At 39.0% G+C, this 26,663-nt stretch overlaps 1 protein-coding gene across 2 annotated transcripts; it reads right to left on the reverse strand.

Moving 5' to 3' along the window:
• LOC119495777 (rab11 family-interacting protein 2) lies at positions 1–25,313 on the reverse strand. 2 transcript variants are annotated; one of them, XM_037782549.1, is made up of 6 exons: positions 24,789–25,313; positions 22,449–23,044; positions 18,339–18,745; positions 14,667–15,000; positions 13,282–13,351; positions 1–1,662 (listed from the first exon to the last, which is right to left on the reverse strand). In XM_037782549.1, the coding sequence occupies exons 2-6, from the start codon at positions 22,799–22,801 to the stop codon at positions 1,594–1,596; spliced, it is 1,233 nt and encodes a 410-aa protein (XP_037638477.1). In that variant the 5' UTR covers positions 22,802–23,044; positions 24,789–25,313; the 3' UTR covers positions 1–1,593. The 2 variants fall into 2 exon arrangements, with proteins under 2 accessions (XP_037638477.1, XP_037638476.1); XM_037782548.1 differs by lacking the exon at positions 1–1,662 and adding an exon at positions 8,887–11,131 and having other exon boundaries at positions 24,789–25,310.
• Between the last annotated feature and the right edge of the window lie 1,350 nt (positions 25,314–26,663).

Here is a 26,663-nt window from a genome sequence, read left to right on the forward strand (position 1 = left end):
GCTCTCTCGTTTGGACTGATTTCAACCATTTTCCAAGTAGGTATTTGACCTGTTAAGGGTATCAAAAACAGTTCAGGGTTAATGATAAGGGTTAATTTCATTGTGTGCAATATTAATGTCCAACATGTGCAATATTACTTCTTTTCTCATCACATGCAATATTACTTATTTTTCTGTTTTTTAGCTTACTTTACCTTTTTTTAATTTGACTTATGTTATTTACTTATTTTACTAAATGCATCTTACTTAATTGTTATTCTTTTAGGCACTGGTGCTAGAAATACTACTTTTCTCTTTATACTCTTGTATTCTATATACACTTGAACTTGTTGTAATTGTGTTGTATTTTTGAGCAATCTCTGGCACAAGAATTTCCTTCGGGATTAATAAAGTTCTATCTTATCTTATCTTAATCTTATATATACTGTATAGGGTCAGGGTTGCATGCAATGCATTTAGGCATGTACAGCAGACATGGTCAAGACGATCTGTTGAAGTTCAAACCGAGCATCCGAATGGGGAAGAAAGGCGATTAAAGTGATTTTCAACATGGCCTGATTGTTGGTGCCAAATGGGCTGTTTTGAGTATTTCAGAAACTGCTGATCTACTGGGATTTTACTGGTTAAATCAATTAACTTTTTATTGTGCTGTATCAATCAGTTTTCTGTCAATAAAACTAATTTTAAGATACTTATTTGGATATTATTTAATCATCAATGCTTATATATGGACTTTGTTAATATTAATGATATTTGTAACTGTGAAGACTGTTGCAATTTTGCAACATTTTCACAAAATCCTCCAAATAACAAAGAATTATTTTCTTGATCAGAGGCTCATTATTTTCTTGATCAGAGGCTACACAGTTTAATAAGGAGAAAAAAATTAGATTAGATTTCCTTTATTGTCATTGTACAGGTACAACGAAATTGAGTTTGCAACTCCCCATCACATACACGACAGTCTATAAATACAGGATACTGTATAAAGACAGCTATGAGGTTAGTGACCAGTGTCGTATGTGCAAACTGTCATAAAGGACAGAAAAAAGTAAGTAGACAATCTAAAACAATATAAAAGACAATGATTATAATAAATAATTAAATACATAATAAATAGTAAAATCAGTCGGCATGTGCAATAAAAATACATAAAAAATACATCAATAAAATCAATGCTTGTGCTTCAGAGGGTTAAAAGCAAAAGTTTAACCTAGTTATTTAACAAGCACAGGTGGTTCTGTCACTATTTCAATCACCCGTAGCGCTCAAAGATTGCTTCATTCAAGGAATTATGTTGTAAGTAATTTTGTACTTTGCTGGTGTCCGTGGTTACATTCATCGTGGTGTGCAGTGGCAGCTGCTGCGGTGTCGAGGTGAATGAGGTGACTCTTCAGGGACTATTACATTGGGATGACAGGGGAGAGAGGTCATGTTTTAACCTGCTACGTGGCAGGGAAGCAAACCAACCCACAAAAGCATCAGCCGGTAAACAACACAAGTGTTTCTTGTCCCAAAAGACTCCACACAGTCTTGTTGCACTCATAGGCAAATTAGAGTGGAGTTTTAAAAAGCAATCTTGCTACTCAGTTGTCAAACGATGCCACTTCTCTCTTTTGCCAGGAAGGCATGGGAATTCCTCCAGAACAAAAGGAAGAGCTGCTTTAAGGAAGGGAGAAAACAAAAGCTTTGACACAAATCAGCACAACTGAAAAACACTAATCGTGGTTTAACTGTCAGTGAGATCAGAGTTAATTGAGAGTGGTTTTTAATGATAGGACAGGTGTTAAACGAAAGGAACAGTTGAATAGAAATCCACTTCATGGATGATTTGCATTACATTTACGCTGCAGAGTTTGATTCACCGGATCTGCTGCAAAATGTAAGAATGTGTATTAAAACTTTTTTTCGCTCTTTTTCTTAAATAGAAATATTATTTTAAAAAAGGGGCTATATTGGCATGGGAAATATACGCTTACATTGCCAAAACAAGTGTGAAATAAAAATGAAAAATGTACTGTACAATAAGTAAAGATATATTAGAATAAAGAAATGTGTATAGGGGGGGGAAAAAAGAAAGGATATCATAAAATTCGATTTTAATTGTGGTTAAAATGTCTTTACAGGCGTTAAAAAACACACATTGCACCAGTTTTAATTTACAGTGAGTTTATTGAAAAGGACATTGGAATTTGATTATAATGAAGGTGGTGATAATATCTAAAAATGAGTGTTTGAAACTGTGGTACATGGAGAATGGGTACATTTTAAGAAATGTATCACCAAATTCTTATGAATTGTGTTGGCACTTTATATACATCATTAACAGCATTATACTGTTATAATAATACATACATCTTCTAGACCCCAATTTGTTTTCCAGTTAACTACAATAATAATAATAAAAAAGCCATACATTCTTGTCCCCACACATCCAGGTATGAAAGTCTTGCATATTGGCTATCGTGTGAAAATAAACACACAAAAAAAGCTCATCTACCTTCTTAACATTTGTTATCCAATGTACACACTGTACAATTGTGAGTTAAATACATTACAATAAGGTAGTGTGATGGAAATGAACCCAATCTAGTGGAATCACGGGTTTCTAGATCAGGAAAATGCCAGATGATTTGGCAAGAATATAAAGTGTTACACAATCAAAACATGTGATTGACATGCAGAAATGACAGGAATCCAAACACACTTTATCTTATTACATTACAAGGCATGTACTACACATTGACTACCTTCAGGTGTAGACCAACATGTTAGTATCAAAATGTCAGTTTAGGTCTCCACCATGTTGGGGCACTAAACTCAAATGATGTTTAATTGTGTTGGCACCTCTCTGCACCATACAATTCTGTAAACTCAATGCTAACTGGCGAGATCTTTTATAAACACAGTCATCATTTCCTTCAAAACTGTGTGCCACATTACAAGCACCGTCAGGGGATTTAGCGGCAGCTTAAGTCTTAGTGTCTGGCAGCTGTATGTGGCCTATGGCAAGCAGCATCACATTATCAGCAGAAGACTTAAAAGACTGCCAGAGAAGGATTGTGAGATCCGACTTGAGCTTCATGTCATCTTCATCAAAAGGTTCAATGCATGCTTCGTCAATATGGAAAAAAAATCCCCCATATGTTTGCACTGTTTTCTTTTTAATGGGGTGGACATTCACCTACAACACAAAACATACTTCAATGCATGTGCAAAACAATCTATATAAATTTAAATTACGACACAGGCCATGGCCAAATTTTATAGGACATTTTTGCCTCCAAGCATTCTGAATGCTTTGCATATTCAAACACTGGCATTAATTGGATGACAAATATTATGCAAAGAGGCAAGTATAATAATGATGCAGGGTTTTTCTTTTTTTTTTTGCAATGCACCTCTTTACAATGCTGTGCTAGAAAATGATTTGAAAATGCTTTTCATTTAGATTTGTGTTTAAGTCTGACATCTTCCAAAGCACCAAATTATATTAAAGCATAAAAGCAAATGTAGCAATCAAGCTGAAAGACGAAATGACAGGCAAAATTAATTAATTTGAACTACGCACCCCTCATTTTTCATTTGAACTAAATAACCTCAGGGTCCAAATGTGTTCAACATTTATTTATTAAGACCTTATCGTTTGCTTTTTTCATCATTCAAACAAAGCAACGGCGCTTTAGGGCACTTTGTAGACCTGAGTGTAAATCACCTGTTCCATACTCAGTGTACGACCATAGACTGTATATAAAGATCGACGACATGACAGCTCCACAAAAGTGAAGCCAAAACATCTCGATCACCCCCGGTGGCTGGCTCCAGTACAGGTCATGTTAGCCAAGTTAGCGGATGGGGCATGGGTCAAACTAAAAAGTCAAAGTACACGTCAAATACATTTTTCCCAAAGATGATTTCTGTTATTTTAGGTAGTTCTTATCATGCTGATGTATGTTCAAGTGTTCATTTTTCTGATAAGTTTGGTTTTAATTAGTTATTTGATGCTATAAAAAGGGGATGGGACGTCATGATTGACAGCTAAGAGTCTCTTGCTGACAAGCTGCGACCATGCTCAGCTCGTGATTGGTTCACGATTGTGACCTCGATACCGCCCGATCACTACTGTGAAGAGTGACTCCAAATGACGTCTAATTTTAAGATGGCAGCTCCCGTATCCGGGATATTTTGGCTTCACTTTTGCATAGTGGGAGGAAGTGGAGACTACACCAAACGCCTTTGCTTTGCTAGCAAGAGAAAATGTCTATAAACTATTAAAAAGCCTGAGTATTACAACTAAATTTAGCCAATGTCAGTTCAGCTCAAATGAAAGATGGGTGGTGACTACTTTTCTTTCGTTTTACACTTTTATTCCCACTTTTGAAATTTCATTTAGCTGAATAAAACCCCAGGAAGCACATTTTCAAACATTTTACAGCACAACAAAATGTGCAAAAAGTCAAAGGAGGTGAAGTGATAATACAAAGTGACTATACAGTATGTACAATGGAAGTATTAAGAGCTCGGCAAGGTCCATGAACAACTGTCTAACTACCAATACGGACTAGTTAGAGCAGTTTGTAAAGCCTGTAACACGAGGAGTCAGAGAGTTTACACTTCAGCACATGTAGGAAGGCAATCAGTGAGACGCTTTTCCCAAATGGAAAACAGATTCTTATCCACATATCTTCTTAATTACTATCACATAATACTCATCATTAAAGAACTGATTCAAACATGTTTGGCTTTACAAAATATATGCAGATCAAATAACCAATGCAAAGGAATTTATCCAACATCTGTGTCACATCATCGCACAAAACCATATAACCCGACAATAACCATAATGAAGATTGACTAATAGAGAAAAGGAAGGGGGGGAATCACTCATATGAAATGATCTCTTTGGAATCACCAAATACTTTAAAGGCAAGCAAGGTTCAATGGCCTTGTTAGTGTACTGTATATCATCATACATGTCAGAATCATGTATTTCTAAGCCGACCAGAGTACATTCATTAACAGATTTTGGCTTTGAGTCCAAAAAGAGATCACATGCCTTCAGATGAATTCGCAGCAGCATAAATAATTAGCACATACTGTACATGACGAGCTGTGTTTCTGAGTGGCGTTAACATTCATGGAAAACTTAAATTAAGTGTTTTTGACTGTCGACATTCCATAGATACAGTGTAGCACTCAGCTGTGATTTGGTATCATACAGTGTAAAGGTCAAATAGTGTATAAGACTGGAAAGTAATTACAAAATAGATACCAGAAATAATACCAGCAAAAGGACAAAGTGGAGCATCATCTGATAAAGAGGTTTGATCGATTATTAAAAATGGCGTGCAACATTGATGGTCACTATATTACAAAGCGTGTTTAACACTGTACATGAAGCTGCGTTCCATTACGTAGGAATAAACGATTAAAAAATGTAAACCTATTATACTATTGTTGAACATCTAGCTCAAGCACAGGTGATTAAAAACGTGGCCTCTTTCTGAGATTAACCTTCAAGTTCATTTTAGTACCAGCAGTGCGATCGAACAGCTGCCCCGGAGCGCACTCAACATCTGTTCAGTAGAAAACTGATAAATTCACAGAATTAAAAGGGGTCGTGTCTAGAAGGTAACCCACAAGTTAAGAAACTCTCACGAGATGGTTAAGGTTAGGCATTGACCTCAAATTGTTAAGGTTAGGATAGGTCATCCGGTCTCGCGAGAGTTTTAGCACATTTTCGCAACTTGCAGGTTACCTTCTAGACACGACTAATTAAAGGTCCAGTGTGTAGGATTTGGTTGCATCTAGTGGTGTGGTTGCAGATTGCAACCAACTGAGTTCCCCTGCGCTCACTCCTCCCTTTCCAAGACTGAGGTAACGTGAGGCGCTGAGTGCAAAACTGTGGTAACGCTGTTCGCCTTGCTCGCCCGTTCGAGCGTGCCTGCGAACAGCACCCCTTCGGCGGGGCTCATCCCTCGCTCACCCGGTACCAGCATGGAGGGAGACGGGCGTCGGTCTGCATGTGTGCCGCAGAGTCGATTTAGGGTCGGGAAAAAGTTTCACTTTGGGGGCATTACGTGACCAGGCATTATCAATCCACTTGACGAGGGCGCCTTCAACCACAGGTGCTTTCCCTGTGTGCGTTTGTTTTTCATTCAGAGAAAAAATTACTTTCTTTTTCTCGTCATGACATCAATGTGCACGCAGCACAGCAATCCAGCTGGAAAGCGAGGCAAAATTCAACTAACGTTAGTCTAACGTAGTTTTAAAATGTTTTTCCATATGTTGTCATGTATGAAAAGACCCAAAATGAACACTGTAAGCGGACTACTTGATTACTTTAAGCAGATTACTTAAACAGCATTTGTATAGGAATGATTCTGTCCCAAGCTTTTTGATCCATATGAGCGGTTGATCACTGTAACCGTGATCACTATAAGCAGTTTCCACTGTAATACTACTTTAGGAGCAACGGAAGTCAGACGGCGGCTGGCGGTACCACAGTTTTGCACTCTGCGGCTCACGTTATCGCAGTTTTGTGTCGGAGAACTACGGTGGCCTTCAGGTAATGTAAAAACGCGAAAGGCTCTCTTTAGAGCAGTGGTCTCAAACTCAATTTACCTGGGGGCCGCTGGAGGCAGAGTCTGGGTGAGGCTGGGCCGCATCAGGTATTCCACAAAAAAAGCTTTGTTAAAAAAAAAACAATCTTCTCAAACGTCATTATTAACAGTTCTTTAACTTGAATGGGTTCTTCTGAACATGAACGGTTCTTCTGAACATGAACTGTCCTGAACATGAATGGAACATTGAAGAACATGAACGGTTCTTCTGAACATGGCCTCTATTGCGTCTCCCACTTTTCCTGAAATTGTCTGTGCTCGTCACCAACCTTTCTCTTCACTGCAGGCTTTGAAAAAGACATGATATATATTCATTCCACTTGGTGTCACTCCGCAATAAAGTTGTGCCTGCTGTGTTTGTGTTGCTCTGCAATTACACCACCAAACCGCTAGTTGGCGGCGGCGTCTCTATGAGTTTCCTTCTTCTTCTTGTACTACAAACAGAAACTGAGCGGAGTTGGAGCTAATAACTGTTGAACCACAGAACTTTTACTGACATTACTGGAACGCCGAAAAGAGAAAATATATCTGAGTCGATTTGTGTGAACAAACACTGAAAAGATCGAGGCAGAGAGAAGTATAACTTTCTGTGGTTGTCCGGGGTCCTGGCCGCTCAGCATCGCTGAGAGACTGGACCAATCACAGCTGTTGCGGTCTGCGTCGCCGCGACGTGTAGTTACATTTCTGGAGAGGTGCACGTCAGGCTACGGCGTCGATTCAACACAGAAGTATAAATCAAGCTTTAATCAAGCTTATGCGATGTTACACGGGCGCCGCCATAGTTGTTGTGAAATGTTTCTCTGCTTGCATCAAGCCCGGCCGATTGCCCGCCCCCGGGAGCCATATACCCCACTGTGATTGGTAGGTTCGTTCAGCTCGGGCTCGCGCAACAAAGGGACCTTCCACACACAACGCTGCAAAGTGCCATTCACATAAAACTCGTGGGCCAAGGGCGCCTGGTTAGCTCAGTTGGTAGAGCGGGCGCCCATGTAACAAGACTTGGTCCTGACCATGGCGGCTCGGGTTCGAATCCGGCCTGTGGCCCTTTCCGCATCCACTCTCTCTCTCCCCCCTTTCCAAGACTCTATCCACTGTCCTGTCAATAAAAATGAAAAAATCCCCCCAAAAAAAAAACTTTATAAAAAAAAAAAAATTTGCGGGCCGCACTAACATTAAACTTTCATATCAAGGTGGGGGCCACAAAATATCGTCTTGCGGGCCGCGAGTTTGAGACCCCTGCTTTAGAGCCAGTGTTTGGTTTGTCCGTTCTGGGCTACTGTAGAAACATTGTGGAGAAACATGGTGGACTCCGTGAAGAGGACCCGCTCCCTATGTAGATATGATGGGCTCATTCTAAGCTAACAAAAACAACGATTCTTAGTTTCAGGTGGTTATACACTAATGAAAACATGAATATTATGTTAATTTTATGCTAATAGAGCCCCCGAAATGTTACACACTGTTCCTTTAAGGAGTTGAACATGGAAACAACATATGTTGTTATGACATTAGCATCACAGATTGAGGCGACATATGCAATGACATAAAAACTGTGAAATGAGGACAGTTAGCTTCTGACACAAGCTGTCAAACAGTTATTATTAGTGACCTGAATGACACTCATTGGTTGTTTACCTCGAACAGTTATGAACTGATCTTCATTAGTACTCCGTGAACTGGTGAGACACTTTTATCTTAGTGTATATGAATGTTAGTATTTGGACTGTATTGATAATCCAAAAAGAAATAAAAACATTAGCTGATATATACTGAGGCACGGTACATAATTAATTAGTGACTAGTAAACAGAATTACATATAAAACCTGTATCAGTGAGACCTTCATACGTGTATACTACAGTAGAAAGGGTGGTGAGGGAGGGGGTATTGGGATACAGTAGCGTTTTTACCATAAAGTACCTTACAAATACATTAAAATAATGGTCATATGTAAATGAGCTGTGAAACATTCATAAATAAACATTGTTCAGCATATATCCACATGTGCAGCTATGTACCATTAATACAATCTTCAGCAAAAAGTGTATTTGAAGGAGATGAAGGCTGGTCAACCCGTGGAGGCTGCAACAGACAACTCCAGGCTTTTCCAGTGAAATCAAATCAATATTAAGAGATGAGTTTGACTCAAAGATGTGATTAAAATGTAAACAAGAACCAGCAGAATATAAAGTAAGTTGATGATTATTGCACTTAAAGTCAGTAAAATGATCACCTTCAGCGAGTGACTGTGAGACCCTCGGTCCAAGAAACTTAAATGATAGTCATCACAAATAAAATAGAGAATGTAAAAGTCAGTAACTGATAACAGCAATGTATGTTTGTTCTTTTTTTTTTTTTAAATGCATGACTCAGTAAGCTAGAGAGAAACCAGACTCCAAGATACTCGTCCAGCAACTTCTTACCGTAACTCTCCACCAGTCTTTCTAAGAATACCCATGAATCATTCAGACTATTATAGGAGAGCAGAGTTCATCCACATCTGTAGCACAGAACAACAAAACTGATGCTGCCTTCGCTGAATGTGTTTCGTTACTTAGGTGGCAAGTTGGAGACTTGTGCTTGAGTGTAAACACGGCAACTACAGCTTCAACTTATCAACCACTTGGCCGTCTTTCAGCACACAACAGCAACTACGCCATCTGGTAAACATGAATCTGTCTGCATTTGCACCTTAAAGGGTAACTTTAGTATTTTTCCAACCTGGACCCTATTTCCCCCATGTCTTTCTGTCTAACTGACTAATAGGTTTCTGACATTGGTCCAGTATTGAGGGAGAGCATTGTAGACGGCGGCCGCTCATGGGCTGCAATGTAAACCTATTGGGGCAAGCTGGCACCGTCATTTACGTCCACTAAAAGTGCTTGTTTTTGCCATGACAGGCTCTGATTGTTATTATACGTGTCTAACAACATCATGGAAAGAGTGTCACTCAAGGAGAAGTCTCGGCGAGATGAAGTGTTGCTGGAAGACAATGGTGGAATAGTGGAATTCATCCATGGTGGAAACGCGACAGTTTGTTGTGTTGGGAGTACAGAAAAGCGTAACTTAGTGTTATCTATTATGATTTCCATAATGTGGACGAGGTCTTTGAATTTGATGTCCGCCCATATTTATTTGAGCCAGAGCATACGGATATTCAGATATCACAACAAGACTTCTCCTTGAGCGGGACTTGAACGCAATAACAGACAGACCGGATCAAGAGAAAGGCAAGAAAAAAATTTTTTTATTTCTCTGTAGAGTCCTTTCCATAATGTTGTCAGTGAAGATGCAAATCCTAACCATGGACTTGTTGAACCGTTGCACCAATATTAAATATTAAGCCCTAACCCTGCTAATTATTTGATGAGGTGCCATAGAAGAGGCAATTATCTGAACATAGGTCTGCTTGACCATCAAGTAGACTATGTCATGTATAAAATCAGTACATCTTAATATACTGTACAGTAATTTCTTTCATTACTATCAATCAATCTATCAATTTATAGATTTTGGAGTTCGAACACATTGGAAATTGTTATGTTTTTCTTCTCCCTAATGTGAAAAACGAACCAAACCAAAACCTTAATCTAAAAGCCACAATGCAAACCGAACCGTGGGTTTGTTGAACCGTTGCACCACTTCTTGTCAGACACTTATAATAATAATCTGAGCCTGTCAGTGGCAAAAACAAACACTTTTTAGTGGACGTAACGTTACACTGACGCTGCTCACTTGCCCTCGCAGTTCATTTCACGGCTGTCGGTTACAGCGTTGTCCCTCAATATTGGACCAATTTCAGAAATTGTTGTCCCCATTAGTCACTTAGACACAAAAACATGGGAAACTAACTAGGTTGAAAAATACCAAAGTTACCCTTTAAGTGCGTCTGAGGCGATGATCGCAGCTGTATGTGCAACAGACCTCTGTGGGTTCACAAGTGCACACAATAAACCTAATCTTTGATTTGACTTGAATCAATCGATGAATGTCTCTTATCCTGTTTAAGTACCTAAAAATGCACCGCAACAAGTATTCATAAAGTAATTTTAAAATGTAAATATAGGAATGCCAAACTAAAAGGTCAAAATACCTGTGTGTACTAAACATTGAAAAAAGGTATATAAAAACTACATCAACATAAAATGTTCTAAAGCAAAGACAAATCAATCATAAATTTTGATCAATCCTGTTTGTTCCCACTTATTTTACCACAATATTGATGCATGAGCTACAGCTAAACCTTCATTAGTACCGTTTCATCCTGCGTCTTTTTAATTTCTACTTTTTTTTACCAAGTTTACCCGCCTTCTTTTTGGGCTCATAGGGCGTCCGTAGAATGCTCGGCGTCTCCTCCATGACGCGCACCAGCAGGTTATCGATGTAGTTTTCCAGCTCCCGGATGTGGGCGTCTTTCTTTTTCACCACTTCTTTCTGCTTGATGAGTTCCTGCACAACTTCCTCAAAGGATAGGTTGCTATAGGAGGCCACGCTTTCCTGTTTCACCTCCTGAAAAATAGTAAATGCTCAATTTAACCCCAGCAGATTGACGCTCCGTAATCACCATATTTTGCATAGTTATTCTTTGTAAAAATAGACTAAAATGGTTGAATGATCTTCTGTGAAATGTCAGCATCTGATAACAGAGGCAAGAGTAAAGATACCCTTTAAGTTCGCTCACAATGCGACTGAGAAAATAGACTAATTAGACGTGTTGGCCTAAAGTGACATAAACTGTCATGTGTTTATCTCGTGTTCTCTGTTGCTAATAAAGGCTAATTGAGAGTTGTTAAGATGAGACTGTTCTTGAGGGACATGTCAATGGCAGATGTTACGAACCAATACTGTGCAACAGTGTTTATAATGAGAATCAAGAGCAGTTTAACGGCTCTAATGAGACTTAACTTTGACACTACAGCAAGCAGCGAACATCTTGAGAAAGTTGTTCTCCTTTTTCTTTTAGTTTCTTAAAGCATGACCTCTCTAACTAGAGAGGCAAAAACTCTAACAAGCCTGCCAGAACTTAACAATAAAAGATGTCCCAAAAAGTGGAATCTTTGTTTTGTCGGGGAAATGCCAGGCTGCATATTTCTGCAATTAAAGGTCAGGCTAATAAATAGCAAAATAAGGATGCAACCCAAGCCCAGCGTTGCTCTTTGAGGACAACCTATTTGGACGGAGCAGCGTGGTACGGTATGTGCAGATCATATTGCGCGGGTACGAGAGGAGCTGTAATCGTTTTTAATGAGGGACCACTTTATCGCTTCAGTGCTGGGCATCCTCCCCCGAACGGATAGAGCAGCAAAGCCTTCGCCCTGTTTAAAATACCACACTTATCAGCTTCCACTCCCATGCACCATTCAAGCCTCCACTGCTGGGCAAAGACAATGCAGAAAGACCTGGAGCGGGACTGCTTACCAGGTATCTTATCGCGTCTAACGGCACAGAGGCTACTGTGGGCCGACACAAACCAAAATGAAATATTTGCCACTGAGATTAGATGTCCAATGTAAGGAGGGTTTCAAGAACAGAGCTTGGTGACCTATTCCTCACACACAATAATAGGCATCTCACTGAAAGATACTGCATCCAGGAGGGAATAAGAGAACTGACAACCATATGGATGTTGGTTTCACATACAAGCATGTAAACGTGCACTTTCTCTCTCTCACACACACACACAGACACACACACAGCATAATAATCAGGAGCTTCAGTGGCTGGTGACAAAGCCCTGGAAAGGACCATGAATTGGCAAAGTAATGATGACCATTTTTCTGCGATCAGTAGTGAGGAGAAGATAAGGCGCACACTTGGCATTCTCCAGTTGTGTCATTACAGTTTCTAATGAGCTAAGCTTTGAGAATCTAAAAGCTCAGTCCTTTGAAATCTCTCGCTGCCCCCCCTCTCCCATCCCCCCCCCCCCTGTGTGTGGTTAATTAGGGCCTTGAAGCGGAGGAAATGGGAGCTGCCATTTCTGCAAGGCACTGCGGCATGCACGGGGGCACATGTGTGGATACCGACAGCCCTCAACACCCACAAAGAAAGGTGAGGAAAGCTATTATCAGCATTCTCTTTCTCATTTAGGCATCACTTTAGCTACTGCTCCCACTGCTCCCTCATAAATACCAGTTTTGCTGCGTAATAGTCTGCAAATTTGACGTGGTTTTTTCTTTTTTCAAATTGGAAATGCAAAGAATTTAAACTAAATACAAGCTACAAAGTGTAAAAAGTGAAGAATAAATAATGTAATAATCATTAAAAAGAAAAAACAAATGACATTTCTGTGCCTTTTCTCACAAAAAAAAAACTCCAATTACAGAATAAGTGCAACACACCACTACGAATGACCTTACAGACCGAAATCTCACACCACTTCAAATTATGATCAGATCAGACATGATGACCGATGTGTGCAGCTGCTAATTAGTTGAATGGCACATCTGAATTTTACAGAGGCCTCAGAGATCAGTGTCACCAGCTGCTATGTCAAATTAAAGTTAAAGTCCTCAATTAAAAATCTGCACGACACAGAAAGTAGCGACACAGTTGCAACTGCTGGGGTCATTTCTTCTCTTTCTTCCATCTCAATCTTTGTCAGGTACAAGTGACAATTTCACCTGACGGATCATTTGCTTTTACAAGCTGTCTTTTCTTACCTTTTTCTTGCCATAGATGTCCTTCTTATGGCCAAATGTGATGTCTTGATTTCCTGTTGACTTTTTATCACTGCGAAGCAATCAAAAGGACAGTGAGTATTCATATGGAGACGTTACAGTGAATACTTTTGGCATAATTATCACCACTCTACTAATACAGAAGCTCTAAGGTGTCTATCCCTGAGCTGATAAAGCAAATTTGGATATAGAGTACTGCAGGGATGATGTATTTTTGTAAGCCAACCAGGAAGTTAGCATCACACTAGTTCCCTCGACAAAAAAAACAAAGGGATTTTTCCATTGGGTTTTAGATTATTGCAGAAAATACGCTCGGTAGCAAACATTTATGATACTTACACGTTTTGTTCAGCAAGATAATCTTCACAGATGAACACCTCTTCTATGATTTTTGAAGCGTAAATTCAATCGCCAGAAGTAAAAAGCGTTAGGCTATAAACAAACTACACCATGACTGCATGACTTCACATCACCACCACTAAGTTAAAGACAGACTAGTGTTCGGCGTGATGGTATTTAGTAGTCTCATTTTTAGCAACCACCTTTTTTAAGACATGTAAAAGCTTCAAAATGTTTTCTTTTATTCACTCATGTAACTAAGAAATAGAGAAAAAAAACATTGACTTTCAGACGATGGAACCGCGAGTGTACTCATTTAGGACTCATTCCTGCACTCTGTTGATAGTGACTGACAGAGCTTATCAAGAAATAAAACATACATATTTTTTGCTACACCTGTGAATACATTCATAAACCACCTTTTTGTATTCCTGCACCACATTATAAATGACCACTGAGCCCCTGCGCGACAAAGGCAGCAGTAAAGATGATGGACTAGTGCCTACAGAGATAAGTGGTTAATTGGGTGGTCTATCTCTGCAGAGCATCTCATTACTATAGCTCAGAGGGCTCCGTTATCAAGCCCAGGCTCTCTAAAGAGCCACTAATGACACCTTCCACTCTGATAAACCAGAACTTAGCCACACAGCTCACCAACTCTTTATGCAACACAGGAAATAGATGTAACCAACAACATGTAACTACAACAGAATGAGAGAAAGAGAGAGAGAAGGGGGGTCTATCAGATAGTAGATTTCAATCAAGAAGGTATTTGAAACTTTATGGGAATGCTGTAACCAATATCCTGTAGTACAGCGGTGGTTGACCCATGGGGTAGCGAGGTCACGTTTTGGGATTGTGAGAGGATATGGAAGATGTTGTGCGAACTAAATGTTTTGCCTTTAAACAAAGTGATTATATTAGCAACACCACTTTTGTCATATATCACCTGTCTTCTCCATGTGAGGAGGGCTTCTTCTACATAGGCCGTTAATACGAAAGATTGTTGCAAACATAAAAGGGTCTACCTGGATTTGTAGTTGGAGATGAACGGGTTAGTGTCTCCACTAAAGGGGTTGGGGGATCGCAGGTCTCCAGAGCTGCCCGAACGCGCCCCGTTGCTGGTCTTGCGGCCTTCCTTCTTTCCCGTCACGCGTTCCAGTAGGCTGACCTTCTCCTTTTTCTCCTTCCGCTCTGGCCGGTCCCACAGCTGCCCTTGCTCCCCCTCAAACGGGTTGTGGTTGCGTGGGAGCGTGGCATACTTCTGTGGCAGGGTGTCACTGATATCAGTGAAAGGGTCACTGTGTGCCTCGCCGTCCTGGTAGCCTGGCACCTCGCTCTGGGAACGCCTGTGAGGGCCGCCTGTACTCCCGAGAAGAGAAACCAAATGAGTTCATCAACTTATCACACTTTATAAAAGGTCAAACGTGTTATTGTTTTATTTTAATTTGTGTGATTATCTGTGACAGAATTTTGGATGTAATATGGCTTTTTAATGGCCAATACCACTGATTTGATGCCATTAGAATTCAAAACTGATGTTTTTTCTGTTCATAAATCTTTTTTACAGTTTTACAGAGATAAAGGAACCTGTAAAAATCACCACTTTGCGTTTATGTATTTACTCGTGTTATCTTCAAAGTTGGTCAGGTGGCTGTTCCAACTAATACCACAAAAGCGAGACCGTGCCTTTGCAGCAACAGCTCCAAAACTTTGGAACAAACTTATTTTCGATGGTCTTCGGTTGCTCTTAGTGGTTTTAATGCTTTGTGTTAATATTTTAGTATTTTATAAAATTGTATTTTTATAATTTGCTCTTACAAGTTTATCAGAGTTATAATATTGCCTTGTATTTTCATTGCAACCTACTGTTTTGTTGCTTTTGTTGATGATATTTTACTCGCTGTTCACTTTAACTTGTACAACATTTCTGGTCAGCTCCAGAAGTTGTTTTTAAACGTGCTATATAAATAAACTTGACCTGACTTGGGAGCAGTAAAGGACAGCTTGTTATATAATTTATACCCTCAGAACTGTGGATAAGTTGCCCTCCCCTGCATGCCAATCACGCTTGATAAAGTAAAAGTCATCATGATGTACCTGCCTCAGAAAGCTGTTCAGTGGAGATCGGGCAGTGAATTGAGTAATGCTTGATTTATTTGCCTTTCATGATAATTTGTACATTTAGAGACCAACAGTGAAGTTGTTGGTCGTGAATATCAGATATATAATATCAGAAAATTCTGATAGTTGCCTGATTGCTTGCAGCTTCCCCTGGTAAAAGTATGAATTTTACTGCTACAGCACAAAATTACAGCTGCAATGACTAATAAATTAATTGCTAGTTGTCAACTGTTAAACAAATCTGCAACTATTTTGATAATCGACTTATCGCTTTGTGATTTTTTAAGAAGAAAAAAAGTTAAAATTCTCTGATTCCAGCTTCTCAAATGTGAATATTTTCTGGTTTCTTTACTCCTCTATGAAAGTAAACTGACTATCTTTGAGTTGTGGACAAAACAAGACATTTGAGGACGTCATCTTGGGTTTTGGGAAACACTGATCGACATTTTTTCACAATTTTCTGACATTTAATAGATTTAATCGATTAATCGAGAAAATAATCAACAGTTCAATCACAGATGAAAATACTCGTTAGTTGAAGCCGTACACAAAATTACCATAGCGTATCCCATTCATTGATTAGCAATTAACATGATTGCTAATCAATACCTGACCTAAAAATAAGCGATTATTAAAGACATTTCAGTCCACCCCAATCTTATCCATCCTTCTGCCTTTTTTGGTGGCTACACAATGCAGGACAGTATGAGTGAGCAGCCGACGACATTTCAGCACAGAAAACAAAAAACAAAACAGCAACTTGTTTTGCGTTGTTACGTTTTACCAGCTAATTCTGTTGGATCTCTGAACTGTTGTTATAAAAACTGTGACTATTGTTTGCATTAAGGCGGAACCATTTTTGAAAAAACATCTAACTGCAATTATTTTGACTAATATTGCATTTGCGATATGATTTACAATATTAAAGGGAATGTTTTTTACTCTCATATTTATTGAAAAACATTCAAATGATTATGGTGTGATTTTTGCGGGAATCTGTACTAAACAAATATGTTTTCTTAAGTCTATAGAATATGATGTGTAGGCCAGGACACACCACGGCAGCACCACAATTTAATTTAAAATGGTATTTTCACACACATTTCGCCTTTAACAAATATTGCGCCTCCTTCGATTTGAAATTTGTGGTAGGCCAAATTGCAATTTTGATAAAGTTTAGATTAATTGTGCTGCCCTTGTTTGCATTAATTACAGCAACAGTAACTCAAGGACAGAGGGGGCAAATGGGGGACCAATTTTATACTGGGGTTAGCAACAGAGATCAATAAAGGTCACAGATGGATATGCTGACCTAAATAGCTATCTAATTTAGATATGGTTTATATACATTATACTGTAAATATCTTTATATAGCACTGTGACTTCTATCGACCTCTACTGATGGCCACTAGAAATTGCAACAGTATCCCATTAAGAATGAGACAGTCACACAAGAAGAATAAGAAACTTAATTAAGACCAGGTAGACAAATAAAACATTGTGTTAAGAGACACCACCCTACAATGCAAAACAGTATAATAATAACACTGCTCTGTAATTTTAGTGCGTGAGAATGAGGCCTTTTATCCTTCATACATAGCTGACATTTTTGAGACACCAGTCTGCTGCTCCATCCTTGAAAATGAAAATATGAGAAGGTAGCAATGACTCACTGATCACTAGTGACTTGACTTGGTAAAGAAATGTGATATGTGTTATTTTAAAAAAAAATAGTGCAGTCAAAGTTAACACGATAATAACACATTATATTATTGCGATTTTTAGGTTGTTGTAGTGGGCTCAGTTTTAAAGCTAGATGGAAGATATTGGTTTCATATGAAACTAGAAAACCTAAGGAGTCCATTGATGTCATATAGCTTTTTGGGAAGGATGGTAAATAACGCTCCAAACCTACAACAAGTTTTGACGAGAAAAAACTGGCATGGCCATTTTCAAAGGTGTCTCTTGACCTCTGACCTCAAGATTATGAATGAAAATGGGTTCTATGGGTACGCACGAGTCTACCCTTTACAGACATGCCCACTTTATGATAATCACATGCAGTTTGGGACAAGTCATAGTCAAGTCAGCAAACTAACACACTGACAGCTGTTGTTGCCATGTTATGATTTGAGCATATTTTTTATGTTAAATGCAGTACCTGTGAGGGTTTCTGGACAATATCTGGCATTGTTTTATGCTGTTAATTGATTTCCAGTAATAAATATATACATACATTTGCATAACGCAAACATATTTGCCCACTCCCATGTTGATAAGAGTATTAAATACTTGACAAATCTCCCTTTAAGGTACATTTTGAACAGATAAAAATTAATTTGCAATTATCCTGATTAATAATGTACAATCATGCGATTAATCACGGTTAAATATTCTAATCGATTGACAGCCCTAAAAAAAAAAACTATCAAGTCCCTGCAGGCATGTGCCAAACAACAATAAAAGCCTACCTATTACCATTTTGAGATCATAGAAAAAAATATATTATTTAACTGTCAAATACTGAAACAAACTTCTGCAGCAAATGTGAAAAATAGAAAAGCTCTGGTCCTCACCGCTTTCTTCTATGGAGTTCATGGAGTCCAGTTTGGGCCGAAAGTGAGTCCCAATGAGATCCGACATGGAATGAGCTGCAGAGAGTTTATGGGCCCCAGCCAGTAGTGGTCTCTTGACCTTTGCTTCAGGCTGGGGTTGTGGTTCTGGGGCGAAGGACTGCCGGTTAGGCTCAGAGTCGCACATGGCAGAGCGAGGCATGATGGCTGAAGACGTGTCACCAAGGCCACTGTCGTGTTTGCGACCCTTCATTTTGCCCTTCAGTTTGGAGAAAGGCGAGCGGGGCTTTTCCTTCATGGAGAGGTCGAACATGCTGGCCGTCATGTTGTTCCTCATGAACTGAATGCTGACTTGGATGCGGCCTCGTTCTTTCCTCTTCTTCCCCGGCTTGGACTCCAAGGAATACCAGCTAAGATGAGAGAGGAGGACGCTTAGGCTGAGCAAATTCAATGAGACAATTTATATAAAAAGAGCAGGATTTATGAAAATCTTCTGAGTTGATTACATGTAATTCAGCATAATTCAGGAAGACAGGTATACAAAGTCAGAATGTGGTAAAAGTCTTTACGCTATCAAACAATATGACAAAAGGAAGAAATAGCCCACATTCTTTCTAATGTGCTCTACCTACTTCTTTGTGGACACCACTGAAAAGGCTAATTTGAGCAGACTAATCCAAAAGCTACACACAAATGCAGGGGCTTAAATCGTTTGAACTTTTCTGTGACACAAGTGAGAATACAATTTATCATTCAGAGGATAAACATTATTCTTTGCAAACTGAACATAAGAAATAGCCTGCTGCTGAATAATATAGAGCCATTTCAGGGCTGCTTTTGGGCTCCTATTTGTTTAACCTCTCTGCTTTTTCAACTGGAAGTAATGGGATTTATGCCTTCACTCTGAGCGAAATAAAGTGGCATTTGCACAAATCTGGCCTTTGTTCAGAAATGCAACGACGAGCAATTGGGAAATTGCAAAGCCACGTCGCAGGGCAGCCCAACAGTTCATACATGCTAATGAGACATATCCTCTGTTATACAGGGCTGGAGACAGTGTCCTTTAAGAAACCAGCATCGGGATGAAACAACTACCAGTCAATGTATTGTATTGTAGAGCTGCAACGATTAATCGATTAGTTGTCAACTATTACATTGATTGCCAACTATTATGATAATCGATTAATCGGTTTGAGTAATTTTTTGAGTAGGAAAAAAATTAAAAATTCTCTGATTCCAGCTTCTTAAATGTGAATATTTTCTGGTTTCTTTACTCCTCTATGACAGTAAACTGAGTTGTGGACAAAACAAGACATTTGAGGACGATCGATTAATCGAAAAAATAAAGGACAGATCAATCGACAATGAAAATTATCGTTAGTTGCAGCACTACTTCTGTCGTACTTTTGATATATTAATCTGGGAAATGTTGTGGGTGTATTCTAACCTATGGTCACATCAATATACAGTATATACCTTTGCACTCACCCATCTCCATCATGGTGCAGTTTGATCAATATAATCAATTGTTCTAATCTTACACTAATTTTTCTTGATGACCCCTTAATCTGAATTGACTTAAATGCAACATTTTGCTCAGATTCAAAGTCAACACGTATTTACATTTACTTTGTTTTCATACATTTACTGACATTTCTTCCTGACTTTACATGGAGATTTGTAGTATCCCTTGAATTCTAGCATGAAATATGTAAGTATTGGTATTGGCTTTTTAAAAACCGCAGCTGTCGTACGCTATTCTAAAACCGTCTAGCTCGTGGCTCAGGAGGAGCCCAGTCATGAAAGGCCTTGCCGGGTCTGATTCCCAGGCTGCGCGCCGCGCTCAGTCTGATCAGCAGCCACAGCATGCCGCTGCCGTGGGGCCGGGGCTGCACCTCACGTGTGTCTCAAGGCCAAGATAAACCTCCATGTGCTTGGAACCACAATCCTCCCACTCGGGCCCGGACCGCTGGGAAACTCCTCACAATCAACAAACACAGGTGTGCGATAATTATGGGCTGCCTACTCAGATATCAAGACGGGCTTTCCTCCCCAATATGTCAGTTCAAAAACATTGCGGATGGGCCGCGGTGAACACAGACCCACTGTGGAGTGTGGATATAGTATCGAGGGTCCCGGCGTCATTGTCAAGTATGCCTGCAGTGTGGGATTAGGCCAACAAGCAACGTGAGCGTATCCATTACAGAGCCTCTGCTGAAATAGTGCACGGCCTCGAGGTGCATCGGCCCAGGCACCTAAAACAAATAAAACCCATCCACACACTGATTATAACATATTGTGATTCTCCCAACTGATGGGCAGAGAGGAAGTGTGCTAATGTCTTTCTGTGTTGAAATGTGCAGAGCTAATTAACACCAGATCCAGATTGGTTATTCTGTTTGCTTAATGTGGGGTTAAAAAATGTGTGTGTGCTGAACTTGTAAGGGTCAACACCCCCAAGTTCAGCCTGATATAATACTGCCTTGTCAAGCTATGATTAGGTTTAGTTTACCCTACGTTTATGCATGATCTGCTCAAGCCTTTCATACAAGTAATTTCACAAGGAGACAAACCTTAACCAAACAAGCGCCAGGTATAGGGCAGGTAAACAGCCTCGACAAGTTACCTGTTAATGAAAGGGCTGACTCACTTAGAAAGAAACCCACTACTAGCCATAAATATCAGGCCTACAGACAGTTTAGAGTCTCCACTTAACCTGACTTGCATTCCTTTTTGGTTGAGGAAAAAACCCAGAGCATTCAGACAAAATAAAAACACGAGGAGAATGAGTCAACTCTACACAGAACAGGCCAAGTTTCAAAACCAGTTCCCTTTGGTGGTGAAGAAAAGGTCATACTCCATTCACACACACCTTTGAAAACAATTAGAAGTGACTTACAAGACATGTTTAGCCAGCTCCACTAGTTTCAATTAGGCCAACTGCTGCTCACCATGTCAGTGATTAAGCTAAAAATAATCTCCCGACAATGTAGGCCAATTCATTACTAAGCCTCAAACAATAGAGAGTCAACAATGTGGAAAAGTTCAACCAATCTGTGGTCACTAACGGAGCACAAATGTACTACCTCATCTGTGTTATGTAGTTTAAAACTGAAGAAGAAGAAGCCATCTGGTGTTTCTGTTAGACCAGTTCACCTACTGGGCTACAAAACAAATATGCTCTTTAAATTAAACATGTCTATCTAATAAAATGTATTTGTAAAACAAGTGCATAAAGAGAATAAAGGACAATGCAATTGTATTTAAATCATGTGGTGTACACGTCATGAACTTAATTGAGAACAGAGCACAGAATATAACACACAAAACACAACAATTATGTTATTATGTGTAGCCTAATATGGCAATAACACATGTCAAAAATGAGACAAAAAACAACTATTTCAGTCCATGCTGTAATCCACTTATGACTGGAATAGTTCTGCAAATATTTTCCACTTCCTCTCAAAAGTCCAGTCCTCTACCAGCAGCACGTTGGTGCATGACTGTGAGCTGGAAAGTAAGTGAATGCTATAAAAATATCACATACAAAAAAAGCTCAAAAACTGTACATGTGATGTTAAAGAGGTATGAAATGTACTATATCAAAATCCCAGTGTTCAAGTTTCAATTACTGTACTATCTAATGCAGAAGTACCAAATGATCCATCCTTCACATATTAATTATAAAATTGTCACAATATTCTCTTGTAAGGATATCACTGTGGCGTTTAGTGGGTGTAATATTGTTAACTAATGACATTGCAATGACTGTATAGAGAACAGATGGATGATTAATGGTATCATACTGGTCGCCTTAAATTAATTTTAATTTTCACTGGTTCACTTAATGCTGCCCTGATAATCCAAAGGAGACATATTGCCAAAACATGTTGGCGTAAATAAAACTAAAATTTATGTTGAGAATTTTGCAGCGGATATTATTTGATCGTCTCATTTTGGATTGGTGGTTTGCACATTTTAATGGGTGTACAACGCATTACCTGAAATAATTCTGCTTGAAACCAACGGCAGCAGAGTAAAACAGTAATCGATGCAGATTTAAATGTATGGCTTGTTGTGAAATATTGTGCTACAGTATATGACACTTACTCAGTTTTCTTCCGTTCCTTGTTATCAAAGATTGTATTAAGGTTGATGAACCTCTGACCCAGGAACTTGTCCATCCCAACCAAGGACCGATGCATCACTATAAGGCAGAGTTCATATACTTCTGGGTTGCCCTCCAGAAGTAAACCAGGTAATTCAAAGGAGGCTTCCTCTTTCCAGACAGGGGTAAGTGTCTTCTCGGCCACTGATGTCGAGTACTTTTCTTTGCCCAGCTGGATGATAGTGTAGGCATCATTGGTGCCATTTTTGCCCTTGGGCTGTAAACCGGTTGCTTGAAGAACAGTGGCTTGGACATGGGTTGGAAACCACTTTTGAGACTGCTCGCCCAGCGACATTGTCAGCACTGCTTATCAACTGAAAGCCATCCAAAACAAACTAAATGATAATTTATGTCGTTAGTGTTTTAAGTGAGTGTGATGTGCAAAAAGCAACAAACATGATTCACTATAGTTTGTCGTCCATGTCAGTTTGGTTTATGTGCCTACAGTAGCGATCATTACAAGCAATGACAAGTCTGACAAACTGAGCAAGCCTCATCTTCTGTCAAATCACAGATGTCCAAGCCACTGGTGAGTCATCTGAATAAAAAAAACACAGAAAGAAACAGAACAGCATCAGTATCTTTCCCAGAACCACAACATGACTCATGTGGGTGTGCAGGGAACATTGATATTAAGCCAGCTAATATTTGCAGCCAGCTTTGATAGCAGTCACTTCGCATCAACATGTGATTTTTAAGTAATTACAGGAAATAAAGACTAAAACAGAAGTTAGATTGCGCTGTATGATTTTGTACAGTACCTATGAATAGATTTCCCTAAGAAACTGATGATCTCATCCAGTGACACATTTTGGTGCTGGTCCATTGTCACTGAATTAGTGACTGACTCAGTGGGATGATGGCTCGATTTTTCACGTTACCTCCAAATGAATCGTATTTGAATACAGGACTTCAGACTGAGAATAAGATAATGTACCCATAGTAAAGTAAAATGATTATGAGTGTTGTCAAAATGTCTTTTTCACTACCTAAGAGCAGCTCCAGGTTTTATCTCTAGATGACTCATCTCTGAAGTCTGTGTCTCTATTGTTCAACTTGAAATGAGACTGTTTTTCATTCACAAATTAACAAGAAAACTCAGCTGTATATCACAGAAGTGACATAACTACGCTGTGGTGTGCTGGGGGGGGCAGCACAACTAAGAGGGACACCTCGAGGCTGGACAATCTGATCAGGTGGGCTGGTTCTGTGGTCGGCATGGAGCTCGACTCTCTGGTGACGGTGGCAGAGGAAAGAACACTCAACAGACTGCTGGCCATACTGGACAACGCCAGCCATCCTCTGCACGCCTTCATCATCAAACAGAGGAGCTTGTTTAGCGGCAGGCTGCTGCTCCCCAAGTGCTCCACAGACAGACTCAGGAAATCCTTTGTCCCCCGAGCCATCAAACTGTACAACACCTCGCTAGGGAGGGAGGGGACAAAGGAGGAAGGTCTGCAGGACAGATAATAATGCACACAGTGCACTTTCATAGACTAAGCTACTGGAGTTAACCTGCACTATACTCACTTTTAACAGTCTCTTCTGCGCTATATTCACTTTTTAATAGTCCTGTATCTCAGTTGTTACCCTGCACTATATTCAGTTTTAACAGTTTTCTTCATCTCCTTGTATTTTTATATCTGGTATATTGTTTTGTACTTTGCACTACTGTACTTTTTTACTGCCTTTTTACTAACATGTTTTGCACTATGGAACTGTGATGCTGGAAACTTGAATTTCCCTCAGGATCAATAAAGTTACTATCTATCTATCTATCTATCTCTCTATCTCTCTATCTATCTATCTATCTATCTATCTCTCTATCTATCTATCTATCTAGTATGTACTTCATGACATCTATCTATCTATCTATCTATCTCTCTATCTATCTATCTATCTATCTATCTCTCTATCTCTCTATCTATCTATCTATCTCTCTATCTCTCTATCTATCTATCTATCTAGTATGTACTTCATGACATCTATCTATCTATCCATCTATCTCTCTATCTATCTATCTATGTATCTAACCACGTGAATTACATTAGGGTGGAGTTTACCTACCAGCATCTTTCCACAGGTTTTGTCCTACATTCAACTGATTTGTCTCCTCATAGATTAAAGCAGCTGTACACACTACGAGGCAATGAGGTGTAACTTTACATGAAGCTTTGTTATTGTTGTTACATTCACACATTAGGGCTAACGTTAGCATTATGTGGCTAGCTGCTGAAGCTAACAGCACACAGAGCATCTCTCTCACACACACAGATAATTACCTCTGGGTCATCTTCACCGACACTAGAAGGACATTCAGGGCTTCAGCTCCTCAGAGACTGGCTTCACTGAGACATTCATGTGACGGTTCCTGGTGGAAACAGCCCAGCTAGTAGGAGTTGTTGCTGTTGCTGTTGCTATCCATCCATTGCTCTCCACTTCTCTCTGGTCAGCCAGCGGTGAGCTGTACTTCCTGGTCTGACGTCACTTCCGCCTCACCCCGGTGGACGTTCAACGTGCGCGCTCCCGCACGCACGCGCCCGCGCACTACAAACTGTAATGAACAAACTTAAACATCTGAGATAAATATTGGAGTATTTATAAAGAGAAAGACAGAAAAGAAGAACACATTATTTATCTTACTGAGTTGTGAGATTACTGTACATCCTACAGGTAAGCAGTATTTTTTTATTTTAGAAAATATAAGTACATTAACAGCATATACATACAAAACTGCTCATGTCAGGGGTACATTTATAAAGTTAAAAAAATTATAATAAATAATAACAATGAAAAAAATACATTTATATAAAGGAAAAAGTAATACAAATTTAGAATAAATTCTCATCGTTCCATAAGAAATTTAACATATAATTAGCTTTAAAGGTCCCATATCATGCTCATTTGCAGGTACATACTTGTATTTTGTGTTTCTAATAGAACATGTTTACATGCTGTAATGTTCTAAAAACCCTTTATTTTCCTCATACTGTCAGCCTGAATATGCCTGTATTTACCCCTCTGTCTGAAACGCTCCGTTTTAGCGCATTTTGACGGAATTGCAACAGAATTGCGTTGCTAGGCAACAGCATGGGTCCATGTGTACTTCCTGTCAGTTGATGACATTCACATACACTGCAACCAGGAATAAACTGGGACACATTTAGAATATTTCCGTTTAAAATTATGTCAAGGGTCTAAATATTGTATATTTGTGACATCACGAATGAACAGAAATTCAGCTTGTTTCAAATGAAGAGTTTCTGAATACAGGCTGTGTGTATTTCCCTGTGGATTGAGTGTTTTGATACTTTCACAGTATTTATATAGGACCTAAGCCTGCTTTATAATAAAAAAACATGAAAATCTCACTTTTTTATTATATGGGACCTTTAATTGTATTTTTATTCTTAATGTTTCTTATCGTGGTACCATATTGACGCAGTTCTTGATAAAAAATGTTCAAAATTTGGAGTTGCCCCCACCCCTACCAAAAAAGAAGTTTATTCAAGTGTGCTCTTAGTATACTTCTTTTAAACTTAAAATAAGAGAGTAGACTTTCAGTTTACTTTTTATGTACTTATCAGAGATATACTTAACAAAAGTATACTCAAGTATACTTAGCTCATACTGACAAGTATGCAGAAAAGTCTAAGTATACTTGGCTTATACTTATAAGTATACAGAAAAGTCTAAGTATGCTTGGCTTATAAGCCTACTTGTACTTAATCTTTTGATCGAGATATACTTAAGAAAAGTATAATTAAGTATTCTTGCCTTATAGGCCTACAGAAAGGTATACTTGGCTTGTAGTTGTGTTTACGTTTTGATAGAGTAGCCTATCTCTTCTTGTGAATGTGGAGTTTTCCCAAAAATATAATTAACTGTACAAATAACACAATATCTTTTCCTTTGCATTACCTTCAAAAAAATGTCTTTATCCTGAAATTGAATTGTTTGCCCAATTTTCCTTATTAAATAATGTTGAACATCCATCTACCCAAAATATTCTGGTATACATACAGTACATCTTCTAGTTCACAGATAGTGGAAGAATACTCAATATCAATTCTAAATTTCTCCAATGTCTTTTTTGCTGAATATATATGATGTAAAATTTGAAAGAAAACTTCTTTAACTTTATTACTAAAGCAGAA

The sequence above is a fragment of the Sebastes umbrosus genome, chromosome 10 (assembly GCF_015220745.1).
Source record: "Sebastes umbrosus isolate fSebUmb1 chromosome 10, fSebUmb1.pri, whole genome shotgun sequence".
NCBI classification, from domain to species: Eukaryota; Metazoa; Chordata; class Actinopteri; order Perciformes; family Sebastidae; genus Sebastes; species Sebastes umbrosus.

Excerpts from the sequence above, each read along its gene's own strand:
- LOC119495777 (XM_037782548.1), bottom strand. The coding sequence starts at position 22,801 with ATGTCGCTGGGCGAGCAGTCTCAAAAGTGGTTTCCAACCCATGTCCAA. Across the intron at positions 15,001-18,338 it reads GAACTCCATAGAAGAAAGCG|GCGGCCCTCACAGGCGTTCC; the intron begins GTGAGGACCAGA and ends TCGGGAGTACAG. Across the intron at positions 11,132-13,281 it reads ACATCTATGGCAAGAAAAAG|GAGGTGAAACAGGAAAGCGT; the intron begins GTAAGAAAAGAC and ends ACTATTTTTCAG.